The 15,111-nt window shown below is 31.8% G+C and overlaps 1 protein-coding gene across 2 annotated transcripts in view; it reads left to right on the top strand.

Annotated features, from left to right (window-relative positions):
• LOC118192788 (patatin-like phospholipase domain-containing protein 4) overlaps positions 1-15,111 on the top strand; it is a 103,323-nt gene that overhangs the window by 75,731 nt on the left and 12,481 nt on the right. For both annotated transcript variants that reach the window (XM_085811873.1, XM_085811872.1), the window contains exons 2-4: positions 8,770-9,002; positions 11,947-12,012; positions 13,056-13,205. In XM_085811873.1, coding sequence (XP_085667999.1) covers positions 8,802-9,002; positions 11,947-12,012; positions 13,056-13,205 — 417 coding nt within the window. In that variant the 5' untranslated portion in view covers positions 8,770-8,801. The remainder of the gene's footprint in view (positions 1-8,769; positions 9,003-11,946; positions 12,013-13,055; positions 13,206-15,111) is intronic.

Raw genomic sequence — 15,111 nt, 5'->3', positions numbered from 1 at the left:
AGCCAAAAATTTTTAAACTCTTACCTTTCCATCTAGGTAATCAATTGCTGTTCTTCCCTCAAACACAAATTTCCTATAAATTATAAGTCAATAACAACGGTCCTGTTTTCTTTTCTAGCTAGGCATTCATTACCTTTATGTGATATATCTTTTAAATATAGTCGCATTACTGACTGAGTCGCATTACAGAGTGTATCTGCAAATCGTGAAATTCAGTTATTGTAAATGCGAGGATATGAAAGTGATCCAAAAGTCTGAAATATATTAGATGAGAAATTTTCGATTCCTTCAGTTGAAAAGTCTAATCGAATTTGTGACAGGAATGCCTGAATTGAGTACTGCTGAGTTGCAGTTCCACATTAGAGTAATTTTGTTTGGAGCAGGCACCTAGGCTTCATGCCACGATTTAAGCCTAGGTGCCTGCCTCGAAGGCCTTTCTCGAAGGCCACGCTTAAATAGCCTCATCCTGAGTGTAACAACATGAAGAAAAATAAACATAGCATGTCTGATAGCGTAATAAAAATTCATAACAGGAGAAATTCATAAAGGATGTAATTCAGGAGGATGCTGAGGTTTGTGATCCAGAATAGATAAGCAATTGCGTACAACGATCTGAAAGCGATCAGTGGCGACACTTGTAGGGAATGAAACATTTTTACCTCCAGCGCGTGAGACTATATAGCGGAAATTTTAAAGATTCGCTGTTTTTAAATATTTAATGATTTTGCTGTTGAATTGAATTTTATGTGGCGTAAGTGCGAAGAACGTGATATTTAATTTATAAATTTAACCACAAAATGTTAATAATAAATAGACAAAAAGGTTTTCCAAGCCATGTTGCTCTGAAAACTGAATATTTATAAACTGATAAACTGACAAAAGATTGAAAAAATAGATAAGTATATGCCAAGTCTTAATACTGATCGAGAATTCTAATAATATGCTGCTTTGCTTCTTTTAAATTATATTGTAATTTATAAATTTAACCACAAAATGTTAATAATAAATAGACAAAAAGGTTTTCCAAGCCATGTTGCTCTGAAAACTGAATATTTATAAACTGATAAACTGACAAAAGATTGAAAAAATAGATAAGTATATGCCAAGTCTTAATACTGATCGAGAATTCTAATAATATGCTGCTTTGCTTCTTTTAAATTATATTGTAATTTATAAATTTAACCACAAAATGTTAATAATAAATAGACAAAAAGGTTTTCCAAGCCATGTTGCTCTGAAAACTGAATATTTATAAACTGATAAACTGACAAAAGATTGAAAAAATAGATAAGTATATGCCAAGTCTTAATACTGATCGAGAATTCTAATAATATGCTGCTTTGCTTCTTTTAAATTATATTGTAATTTATAAATTTAACCACAAAATGTTAATAATAAATAGACAAAAAGGTTTTCCAAGCCATGTTGCTCTGAAAACTGAATATTTATAAACTGATAAACTGACAAAAGATTGAAAAAATAGATAAGTATATGCCAAGTCTTAATACTGATCGAGAATTCTAATAATATGCTGCTTTGCTTCTTTTAAATTATATTGTAATTTATAAATTTAACCACAAAATGTTAATAATAAATAGACAAAAAGGTTTTCCAAGCCATGTTGCTCTGAAAACTGAATATTTATAAACTGATAAACTGACAAAAGATTGAAAAAATAGATAAGTATATGCCAAGTCTTAATACTGATCGAGAATTCTAATAATATGCTGCTTTGCTTCTTTTAAATTATATTGTAATTTATAAATTTAACCACAAAATGTTAATAATAAATAGACAAAAAGGTTTTCCAAGCCATGTTGCTCTGAAAACTGAATATTTATAAACTGATAAACTGACAAAAGATTGAAAAAATAGATAAGTATATGCCAAGTCTTAATACTGATCGAGAATTCTAATAATATGCTGCTTTGCTTCTTTTAAATTATATTGTAATTTATAAATTTAACCACAAAATGTTAATAATAAATAGACAAAAAGGTTTTCCAAGCCATGTTGCTCTGAAAACTGAATATTTATAAACTGATAAACTGACAAAAGATTGAAAAAATAGATAAGTATATGCCAAGTCTTAATACTGATCGAGAATTCTAATAATATGCTGCTTTGCTTCTTTTAAATTATATTGTAATTTATAAATTTAACCACAAAATGTTAATAATAAATAGACAAAAAGGTTTTCCAAGCCATGTTGCTCTGAAAACTGAATATTTATAAACTGATAAACTGACAAAAGATTGAAAAAATAGATAAGTATATGCCAAGTCTTAATACTGATCGAGAATTCTAATAATATGCTGCTTTGCTTCTTTTAAATTATATTGTAATTTATAAATTTAACCACAAAATGTTAATAATAAATAGACAAAAAGGTTTTCCAAGCCATGTTGCTCTGAAAACTGAATATTTATAAACTGATAAACTGACAAAAGATTGAAAAAATAGATAAGTATATGCCAAGTCTTAATACTGATCGAGAATTCTAATAATATGCTGCTTTGCTTCTTTTAAATTATATTGTAATTTATAAATTTAACCACAAAATGTTAATAATAAATAGACAAAAAGGTTTTCCAAGCCATGTTGCTCTGAAAACTGAATATTTATAAACTGATAAACTGACAAAAGATTGAAAAAATAGATAAGTATATGCCAAGTCTTAATACTGATCGAGAATTCTAATAATATGCTGCTTTGCTTCTTTTAAATTATATTGTAATTTTGCTGTTGAATTGTGTATGACGTAAGAATGACAAAAATTATGCTTATTAATAAAATTGGAAAAAAAATAGGTTAGCAGGCGGGAGCACAACAGCAAATTTGAAGACTTCGAGCTCAGCGAGAACGCAAAGAAACCTTAACAAAACCTTTTGGACTACCGTTAAAATCTAATTTTTTTTTTTTTTTTTTTCTTATGGGGAGGGGATTACTTACAAGAATATATTATTTTTGCTTTGCAAATTTCGTGCTCTGTAAAAATTAATGGCACTTTATTTGTGGTGAAAATCTTGTTGCAAGCCTCGTGGGGTAGTGATTCAGTGAAAAAATGCAAAGCTGTATCTTCATTTTGTGGGGATTAGTTGATACTTTGTCTAAGAAGGAACTTTCATAATGCAACACATTAATCGACCGCTTTCATTGCCTACGACTAAATTGTTTGTTAATCTGACTCTTAAGAAAATTCTTAAGCAGGATATGATTTAACGTGCTATGGATAAAAGTTGGAAGGATTCTGGGGGAAGAAACAACTTTCATTCCCAGTTTTCCAAGAAAGACAGCGGTAGCTCTATTTAGACGTCTGACCGGACATGACTATTTGCGAGACCACTTCTACAAAATTGGAGTGGTGGATTTCCCAAACTGCATTTTGTGTGACTCCAATCAGCCTATGATTTTTGAACATTTAAATAATTGTATTGCACTTTTTCGGTATGAGGACATTGTTAAAAAGTACTGGAGAGCTCATGAACTAATCTCTTAAGCGCTATGTTTCACATTTGTAAAATAAATAAATTTTGTGAAGATTCATTTTAAATGTAGTTTAGTTTTGCCGTAACTGTTTAATTTAAAATTTTGTCTGGTGTTAAACTGGAATCTGATTATGAAGATCTTAACGGAATTAAAAAAAATTATTTGACTTAATTAAAAAAAAAAAAAAAAACATAAATTCAACCCCCCCCCCTCCCGAGATGTTATAAAAATTTCAGATTGCAACTTTTACTGGGCTATGCAAAAAAAAAAAAAAAAAAAAAAAAAGATTATTAATGGTTTTTAGATCGTTAGCAGATTTTACCAGTTTATCCGAAATGATCGTGGTAGAAGCATTTTGATTCGAAAATTTCGACATTTGAGGTAGAAATAAATAGTTGTAACATTTTGAAGCAATAGCTCATATTATATTATTTTTACAATTCTTTGTCTCCTAACATTTTTATATCTATTTAATTTTAAAAAGTGAATCATTTCCTTTTGATTTTTGCGCACAATGGATTGATTCCCTTCGAAGAGGTGTGGAATTCTTAAGAACCGCTTCGCTGCCTAAATACACTTTAACGTGACTAGAATAGACTAGAAGAGAAACACGCTAATGTGACAATCAAAATCGTAAAAACAACCTTGTATTTAGCGTAGGTATAATGAAACACTCAATCGATTTCGAGGCAGCCAAAGGTCCCTCCTCATCAGGAGAAAGAAATACCTAGAAAGAAGAAAATAAAGGAGTCACAGAAACACGTGGTCCTTATCAGTACTGCACGTGGTTATAACTAGATTTTTAATCAGAGTTGCACTGGCCGCCTACTTTTACTGAGCCAGGCTATCTGATCGAGCATGAAAAATTAGCGAAGTTAAAATAGGGAGCGAGGGGCAAATGCACTTCAAATAATGGAAAACAACCACTGAACGGATTTTTATACCCTCTGGTAGTACCAGGGAGGTAGGAAAGGGAGGAGGGGCCATTCCGCGCTAGAAGTGAAGCACTGCTTTGAAGCTTGGGTCACCAGACGGGGTGTTATTTGTTTACATTCAGAAGCTCGCTTGACAAGATTCTGATAGTATTTCGACACACGACAGTTCCATAGAAATCGAAAAAGGGACACTCTCGCTTGAAAGAAACATTCATAGTGTGATGGATAATAGCAATTTGTATAGTCTTGTGACATTTACGCAAAAATCACATCTTGGTTATTTTTCGATAACTAACAACAGCGATTTTGATTATGAATTTGTTTTATAAAATTCTAAGCTGTTGCACTACAAAAATATAGATTTTAAGAAAATTGCTAAAAGAGATGTGCCAAAATTTATTTTCTAGAAGATTTAAAAAGTTTGAAACTTGATGGCTAAATGTAAATATAAAATTATGTATGTTAAAATATTTGTAATTAGGCACATAGGTCAGATTAAGTTTTTATTAAATAGAGTTACGCATGCAAGGGCTATCTGCCTAAAGAGAGAGATGCCATCGTGGAGGAATTTTGAAGAAAAACTGACCTTTGAGTGGGTATTAAAAATAATACTTATAATTTTCATTCAAATTATATTCATATATATTTTTTATGTAAAACTTTCGGGTGTATGCTAAATTAGTGTAAATTACTTTACACGAAAAATATAGTGAATGCACAGAAATTAAAGATTTGCACATGCCGGAAATGATAAATAGGAAATATGTATGGGTATTTATGCATGTGCTTGCAAAAAGCATGTATCTGCCTTTGACAAAATACTTAAATATTCATTAAATTATTTATAAATGTATTTGAAATGAAGAATTTATTCACTTATAAACAACTGTGAAAGTACTGTGAAGAAATCTAATGATTAAATGTATCTAATTTGTAATGATTATAAATGTTATCTAAATATATAATAACCTTAATATTGAATTGTAAACATAAATTGAAATCCTGTTGACAAATACGTTATAAAACTATTTAAGCAAGAATTGAAATGCTATGAGATGCGCACTTAAGAACGTAATAAAGAGTTTTGGAATATGTATTGTTGAAATGAAGGGTAAAAAAAAAAATCTGATAAGTATAATTAAAAGAATTATTCCCTTTACATTTTATAATAACTCAGTTACAAGTTTTAAATAATACTTTAAAAAAAACTTATTTTATTCCCTTTCAGAAATGTTCAGAGAAAGTCAAATACTATTTAATACCTATTTAGTGTCGTTATTAAGTGTCGTCAACATACCGAATCCAAAGACGAAAAGATAGTTTATCAAATAATTTCATCTCAAAATAGTGCATATAAATGTCAGCAAGTACCGGACTGAGAGGATTACACATAGCCAATCCTTCAACTTGACGAAAATATGCATTTTGGAAAACAAAGTGGGTTTGACTTAGAGAGTGAGAAAGTGGGTGACTTTAACGTGTATTTGGGCAGAGTTTTTATTTATAAATGTGTATTTTTTATTACTATTGGATTTGCTAGGTTATAGCAAAGCACGATAGGGCTATCTGCCTCAGAAGAAGGATAGCTCTGCGGATGATTCTCTAAAAAAAATTTTTCCACTTTTCTCTTGGGAAAGCACCAGGAAAAATACGCGCAGTCTGGTCAGCGAACAGCTAGCCAGCCCCAACTTTCCCTGAGCCTATATCTAAGTAACAATATTCAGCGTTCTTAACCGTTGGGCCTCTGGTGGATCAGAGTTAACTATTAAGTAGCAATAAATTGCCTAAATAAGTATTACGATTATATTTTAATATCTGGTTCGCAAGCTAAAAATATTTTAAGAAGTGGTTCTGCGATCTGAAGCGAACCGGTCGCATCCCACCCCTGCTTTCATGGTGATGTTACTGTTTTCAGTTTTGATATAAATACACTTATTGCCAATCGCTGACGAAAATATTTCATTTACCTTCATTTATAAAATTTGATTTATAAAGGTATGCTCGTTGTACACAACATTAATTTAATTTTTTTTTTTTTTTTTTTTTTTTTGTGTGTGTGTGTGTGTGTGTAACCTGGTTGTTTTAATTTTGGAATTTGGTGATATTTTACGCCTCAAAAGCAGTGATCGTGTTTGTTACGCACAATTTTTGTCCATATGCAAAGCAAAATGCAGTTTAGAATGATCGAAAATCTTCCCCTTTACATTTAAGTCGGAAATTAACGTTGGTGCTTTTAGCAACAGCAGATATTAATTTAATTTAAGAAATGAAGTGAAATACTTGTGACTTTTTGTATCGTTAAATGTCTTTCTATACTTTGATTTTAAAATATTTTAATATCGCAATTCCATCCTCCTCTCGGTCGTAAATTTAAAAGAAATAGCTTAAAGTAAATAAAATTTGACATTATTTTGTTCGTTGTGTATCCATCAGTGTGTCGGTTCGTATAACAGAAACCAAATTTTGAAGATGCATTGGACGAGAAACCGACTTTCAGAGAACCAGTCTGTTTACCTCATTAAGTTCCATTTGTCTTTTGTAAAGCTGTTAAGTTCTATGTTAAGATTTAAAAAAAAAAAAAAATCATTCTAGCTGACAGCTAAATAGTCACAGTTGCGGAATATTGGGTGTTCGAAGAAAAGCATGTGATGAATGTTTTAAAGCTAGGTAGATTACGTTTGTTTCTCAAACTTGTTTTGTAAAACAACCTAACATTAAAGTCATTTAATAGGAGATAATGCAGAACTCTCCCTCCTTTCCACAGTTATCTTGCTTTCACTTAGACCAGTTTATTTTGGAGTGCACACAGTGTAAATTCACCTCCAAATTGTCGGATCGTATTTTGATTGATGAGACATATCTAACGTGAGTAACCGTGGGCATATATTTTAAATAAGAGAGATTAGTAAGGCTTCATTTCATAGTGTAAATATCGCGCGAGACACTTTACGACTTCATTGCTAGGCAAAGATGCTATGTTAAATCACGATTCAAAGTGCGATAACTGTGGCTTAGAAGTTCAAAATCTCCAAGTTTATAGTTTTTGAATATCAATAATATGAACGTGTTCTACGAGTATTTGTGCCGTGAAGGATGCAAAAATAATTAAATAATTATTCTACTGCTAATTTCAGAAGATGTATTTGTCTATAGAGTGAAACACTAAACGCGATTGAATTTCTTTTTGTATCCAAACTGTCTTTATTGAAATACAGAAAATGGTTTTATCAATTAGCACCAGAGACTTTATGAAAAATATAATGCTGCATGTTTTGTGTGAAGATATTTCTTTAATGTATTTGATCATTATCATATGAGATTTCTAAATGAGCCACTGGAATATTTTAAATTAATGAGACTGGAAGAACAGTTTTGTTAACTTTACCCCCTTTCATTAGGGATCTTTATGTGACACTGAAGATGTGTTAGCGCTGGAAAAGCTAGAGGACACGATTCATCTTTTGTGAAAATAAAATATTTTAAATAAGTGGTGAGTGATTAAAATTGCGTATAAAATTATTCATATTTTTGGGCAGGGCAAAACCACGAGTAATTGTTGAAATTTCTTTATTCCAGGAGTAACTTATGAAGAGAAATACCAAAATTTCTCTTCGGAAATTACACATGTGATTTTAGTCACTAACTATTGTTGTTATTTCTCCTTATTTAATCTCTGCTATTGCAGTTACGCATTATTTTACTGTTTCCATTTTCGATGATAGAATTGAAAATTTTTATGTGTATAGGGTGGCGCACATTGTCTCTGCCGACTTTATGTAACAACAGAGAGGTAATAACTTTAATTGTATACATAGATATTTACTGCAGTGTATAATATGGAAAATATAGACACAAGAACCTTGTAAATAATGTTCTGTTTTTCTGCTTGGATGCACCGTTCGAAGCGATGTGAGAAGGCTTCAATAATAAGTCTGAATATGTTCTTTGGAATAGCATCGGAGTACAAACATACTTTTGCTACAGCAGCACCTTTTTTGGAACCAAACTGTAACTTTTAGCTGCTTTATTCAGAATTCTGCCTACCTTCAGTATTTCCCTGCAATATCCAGCTAGCGTCTGTGGAAGAGCTTATTCTAATGAAGGTTTCTATTACTGTAATCTAAAGCTGCACTAGCCAGCAGTCTATGGTATAACAATTGATTAACTTTTTTATAGTGGTGGTTGTACGATTTTGAAGTATGGTTAATGTAGGTATGCTACAAATGCACACCAGCTTCTGACTGGGCTATCAACCCAAGTTAGTAGATACAATAAGCACCATCCAATATTTTGAAACTGCATCCATTTTTTTACTTAAAGGTATGATGGTTTTTATTTCTTTCAGATGTCTCTACGAAATACATACTTGATGTTTCCATGAAGGTTCGAAATGGCATCCTGGGTCCGATGTCTCCAGATCTCGACATCATTCGCCTCTTGTATAACAAAATGGATGAAATGTTGCCTGATGATGCACACCTGCACTGTGATGGCACACTTTATGTGTCTGTGACTCAGTTTGACAACGGCAAGAACGTTCTTCTCAACAATTTCAAATCTAAACCGGAACTACTGCAGGTATGAAGAAATTGAAGTGAATTATTTATCATGCATTACTTGTTATTTATGAAAAATCTGCCTTATTGCCCACTGCCTTAATTAATTAGTATGTATAAAAATAATTAAGAGAATATATCAGCTCGTTCTACGCAAAAAAATACAGGGTTAGCCCAAATGATTCAGACACTTTCAAAATTTTCTAGAGACCAATTTACACAATTAGAAAAGAATGCCCTGAAATTTATATGAATCAGTTGCAAATGCTCTATGAATAAACATTTTATAATACAATATGCATCAATGCAATCATCAAGTTCTTTCCAAACATTCAGCTGTCACAGCAGTTGTTGTGAAGCATTGTTTGAGATCACCCAAAGTTGTAGGAGAGTAATAAAAATTCTGTCCTTGATGTATCTCAACAAGAAACAGTCACGTGATATTGCATCAGGACTCCTTGTGCCAACATACCAGGACCATGTTCTGCTCTGTTGAATGGCCAATCTGATGCTGATGCAGATCCTTTGTCATACTGATAACTGTACAACAATTTGTTCTTGTCATGATATATACAAAAAGCTTTTTTGTTTGATTAGTGGCCTTATTGCTTGACACTCATTAAAATGCTAACATTATGCTGTCAAACAGAGAAAGGAGGAGGTCATAAATATGAAGACTTCTTCTACAAAACAATAAATAATTTGTAATAAACACAAGCATTTTTTCCATTTATAAGCATTCTGTTTATCTATTTTAGGCTAATCTGTATATCTTCTAGCTTAGAATCTTAAGTGCACTTTTGGTTCCAGCTCATGATAAACACTTCAGTTAATCCAGATAAATTTTCATCTGTCAGATGCTAGCCACCATAAATGGCTCCACATAAACTTCACTTGCCCCTTCAAGAGCTGTCTGTAGTACCCTCTGTGTTATTATTCCAAAACTCATAGAACCAAACACCATTATTCTAAACATGAAGTAACTTAATCTTTTGTAATGGTTTTGGAAAAAGAAATTATTTCAGTAGATATTTGTTTTAGAGATCGAATCCTCTGTCATCTACCCAGGTTCAAAATTTTTGTCATCTTTATAACTAACTGAGGGATTGCAGTTGTTTAAATTATTATGTAGGAAGATATTGGTAATAATAATCAGACAACTGGAATTTAAAAATTGTATTTATGTCACCAGGATTTAACCTATGGCTTGCTGTTTATGATGATTTGTAGAAACTGGATTTAATGTGCAATTAAATTCCAGATTTGAAACTATGTGGGTAAATTTTCTTTAAATATGAAATTGTTAGCACTGAGATGTAGAACAATTAAAAGCAATAAATGTAACAGCTATTCTTAATAAAGAGTTTTCTTGTATCTTTTTACACCAAAATGTTAAAGCACTTTGATAATTTTGTTTTGTATTTCTCAATTTACATTTCAAAACCTACTTTTCATTAAGCAAATACGTTTCTCATAAATCCAGTTAATGATTTTCTGCAGTCTGGCTCATAAAAGAATGCATGTGCCTTTCCCCCTGCACATTATTATATATATTACTAGTGTTTTCTTAAGCGATGCATTTTCCTTCTTGACTATTTGTGTGAGATATGGCTTGAGAATTCTTGAGTAAATAATTTTTTACTGAAATCCCCCAGTTTGAAATTTTCAGGTATATTCTTTAAAGGAACATTTTTAAGAAGATGATTTATTTTCATTCTTGAAAAACAATCTGATGTGGACAGCACACGACTTCCTTGTATGGCCTATTAAATTATACACATTTTTTTGCTGCATTTCATTTAAACTTATTGCCTAGAAGGTCAGTAGAGATATATTTTTCATTCAGTTAATTCAGCTTTCACTTCGCGGCCAAGCAAAAATACATAAAAACTCAAAACATCTTCATTAAAAATTGTAAAATACAGAAAAACATAAAACAAAACATACAGTTAAGAAAACGATTCTAACAATTAAAATTATAGTTTCTATGAAAAAACAAGAGATTCGGCTAGCGATCATAAAGACGGATTTTTCGGTGCACAAAACTGAAAGTTTACTTTTGGTCCCACTTGGCAAAAAGACACTGGTGGTGCAGAAACTGATTGATTCACTGTTCTGCTGCGTTTCAAATGGCGGTTCGTTAGGCTTAACTCGCCACTTAAAACTTTTAAATTGTTGATAATTTTAGAACCGTTGCATGCAGATTAACTAAAACATAAAAAACTTAACTGGAACATAAGCACCACATTATTCAATCACTTTTAAAGCACATAATGCACAATTTACCAACATATAAGAATAAGAAACTAAGCACACCCAGCCACATAACAGAGTGGGAATATATATATATATACGATTAAAATCGCACATTAATTGTCACATTGGCATGTTTCTCTTCTATTCTATATATACGATTGTTGACCTGAAGGGAGATTGATTGCAATGAAAAAGGGAGGTGCACAACTACATGTTATAGCAGTTCCATATATAAAAAATTTCAACGTTCCATGGGATTGCAACGAAAAAGGGAGGTGCACAACTACATATTATAGCAGTCCCATATATAAAAAATTTCAACGTTCCATGGGTACTTGTTCTTGAGTTATGCAAGATGTATATGTATGTATGTATACATATATCACAAAAAAACTCTTTTGAATCCATTTAAAATCCATTTTGTAATTCTCTATGACGAAAACGGTACTTTATTATGTCCGTACGTACAAATTTCATGCAAAAACATTGTTCAAATTGTTTTGAAAGTGGTCAAAATGAATATTTTTTAAAAAAATGATAACTGAAATTTTTCGCGATTACAATATTTCATTTACTTTGTACAAGGAAATAAAAAAGGATTCATAGGTTCAGAAGGTTTTAAAATATTATTTTCTCATAAATATACCTTTACCATTGGTCAAATATATTAACTATATTTTCTGCTTTAATAATTTAATTTATTATTTTAGGCCTTGATGTGCAGTTGCTTTATTCCTGTGTACTGTGGATACGAACTTCCTCTTTACCGTGGTGTGGTATGTTTTTTTACTGTAATTTATGGTTAACTTATTTCAGAACTATTTATTACTGTTTAATGAGCCATAGCCAAAATCAATGGTAGCTTTCTGCAGCCAAATACAATCTCTGCAGTTTTTAAATTCTCTCCCTCAATACCTCCCTAAATTCCGAAAATTTTGCTGCGCCTGAATTCTGCCACCCAGTACGGCTGCACAGGTTGCATCAGCTCAGAAACTGGCTATGTCAGTAGGTATAGGTAGAGGTGAGCTGAACACAAGAATTTCACTTCTGGTCATGCAGATATAGTTCTGCCGTCCTAACTGTGCAATTTTGAGGGAAAGGACTCTAGAAGGGTGGTCTGAGTGTCTCCCTCCAACCAACCTCTGAAGAGGGCTTTCAGCTCCCATGTTTTTTGAATTCTTCCTTGCTGCACAGACATTATGCTTACAAACATCTATGCCTTCTCTGGGATTTGAACCCTGGCCTTTCAGTATGGCAGTCAGCATCACTAACTGTTATGCCATTTGGACAGCTGGCCATACCAATAGCATAATTCTCATCTGTGCAGACACTAGACCTTTTGCTACTCATTGTAATCTTTGCAGCTTTTAAATTTTGGCATTGAGTGCAGCCGCACCAGTTGCAAGTCCAGATGTTTCGGCATTATCCAGACTTATCATCTAGAAAAATACATCTGAAGAGTAAACTAGGAAAATATATCTTCCATGGTCAGATATTTGTGAGTTCTACATTTTTCATAGCTTTTTTGGCTATTCCTCAAGTTATACAGGATGGGATATGAGGATCTGACAGTTTTCATAACAATTTTACGAGGAAGTGGTGCAAAAATATGTAAGAGCATGGCCAGAAATAAGGAAAGGGTGTATTACAATTCATTGAGACATAGTTTTAAAAATTATTTAGAAATGATGCTTATTCATTTATTTATTATGTATTTCTGTTAATTCCTTATGTAAAATGTTTTAATTCTGTAGAATGTTTAATTGTAATAGATCAATATCTCATTACCAATGAATTCTGCTTTGTATCTATATTTTAGGCTTATGTGGATGCAGCATTAAGCAACAACTCTCCAAGGCTGGATAAACACACTGTCACGGTGGCTCCCTTTGTTGGAAATTCTAGTATTTGCCCAGAAAATGATGGAGTTGTTCCAAAGTCATTTACTCTCAGTAATACAAGCATTGGTGTAAGTTCCCCTTCATATTAAGCATCTTTTAAGCACCCTATGTGTCTAAAATTTCAGTCATTAAAAATGAAGTTAATATCAGTTATAAATTATTCATAATTATTTTTTAAATTCATACAGGAACCTTCCATTAACATGAACTTAAGACAAATACTTGGTTAGCATGAATAAAATTTTGGGCCTGGTAGTGATGTACCTGATAAGGAATTTTATTGATTAACACGAATTTCAGGTAGCGCGAATTATGAACTGTTTTTTAGTCCATTGTATCATTAATTTTTTTTATTTAATGCAAACTTTCAAGATCTTTTTTGTATTTTTTCCCTGTTGTTTCATTACTGAAAACCTTACAGTATTCTTTGACATATAGCCAGCACGAGTAATACTGCTTTGCAATCATGATCATTACAATGGTGAATGGAATATTTGCCATGAATGGAATATTCAATGAGGCATTCCAAACCCTGATGTTAGTTTTGAGGAATTTGTTAGTGCTGATGATGATGCTGGCATGTGTGCTTCAATGGAATCTGATGTACAAGCAGTTGTGTCTGAAGTGTAAGAAATGCTACCAGAAGAAAATGAGAAAGACAATATCATGCCACCCACCTACTAGGAAGTGTTATACTCACTCCCTGGACACTTTAGAATGATCTATTGCAATGTTGGAATTGACTGATATTTTTACAGAAACCATGGGCACAGTTGGCCATGAAGTTACCAGGCACTTTCATTCCCATCCACAACAGTGCAGTATACAGGAATGTTTCACCAGATAATTATCTGTAAATATACTATTTTTAAGTTACAGCACAATATTTAATGTAGTACAGTAGTGTTTTCTCTGACAACATATATGATATACTATAATACGTATGTACCTGTCTATTGTAAATGGTTAATGTGTAGAAAAAAACGTTTCCAAAAATAAAATCTGTGTCCTCTTTTATCACAGATTATTTATTTATTTATTTATTTATTTTAACACAAACTCTTCATATTTTGGTTTCTTGGGGTTCATGTTAACAAGAATTTACTGTATCATTGTCCTTTTTATACTGAAAAGCTTGCAGCAAAAGTCAAAGATGTTGATTTATGCCTTCTAACATTGTAATTAATAAAAGGCTCACTCAGAGATTTTTGAGATGGTACTAAATTTTAGGTGTGTTCAAAGTAGTTTCCTTCAACATCAATGCTTTTTAGGTAAATTTTCCAAAGGTTAAATATTTCAAATTATCCATTTCTTGGACTCGATGAATAATATCCTTTTATAGCTTCATCATTCTCATCTGTGCAATGAAAAAACAGCCACACATAAACATCTTTTTCTAAGATTATGAAATAGCCAAACATCGTACTTAACAAGAGCAGGGGAATAGGATGGATGTTCTATCACTTTGATGTGTTTTTGTTAAAGAAATTCGACTGTCAGTGTTGCTGAATAAAGTGGATTATCATGGGGGAAACGTAAGTCTCCGAATATTCACTTTTTGAAGAATTTCTGGAAGACAGTGGTGTACAATTACTCATTGCTGTCATCTGTCCATCTTAACTTGACAGATTTAACAAATTCTGTACTTATGAAGAAAACGGCATACATTACTTTTATTAGTGGTTCATTTTCTTTTCATGTTTTAAAAAAAAAAAAAAATATAAAATGAATCATGGAAAAAAAAATAACAACGTATATTACTTTTTATTGGTTTGGGGTCATCTTCAAAGACCCATATTTTATCTTTTTGATGTGCTGGAACATCAAAAAATTGTACGTATATTTCATCACAAGCTACAATATTAGGAATAATGTGGTGTCTTTCATTATCAAGTAAATTTAGGGTTCCTTTACTGATTCTGACTCACTTTGGTTTTTGATGTTCTGTTAATTTATAAGAAATATAACAACATC

This window comes from Stegodyphus dumicola, chromosome 2, assembly GCF_044657685.1.
Source record: "Stegodyphus dumicola isolate Sdum_Otavi_A_Nest chromosome 2, ASM4465768v1".
In the NCBI taxonomy this organism is placed as follows: Eukaryota; Metazoa; Arthropoda; class Arachnida; order Araneae; family Eresidae; genus Stegodyphus; species Stegodyphus dumicola.
Note: the sequence above shows the minus strand (reverse complement) of the source record. Positions and strands in the feature narration are given on the sequence as shown.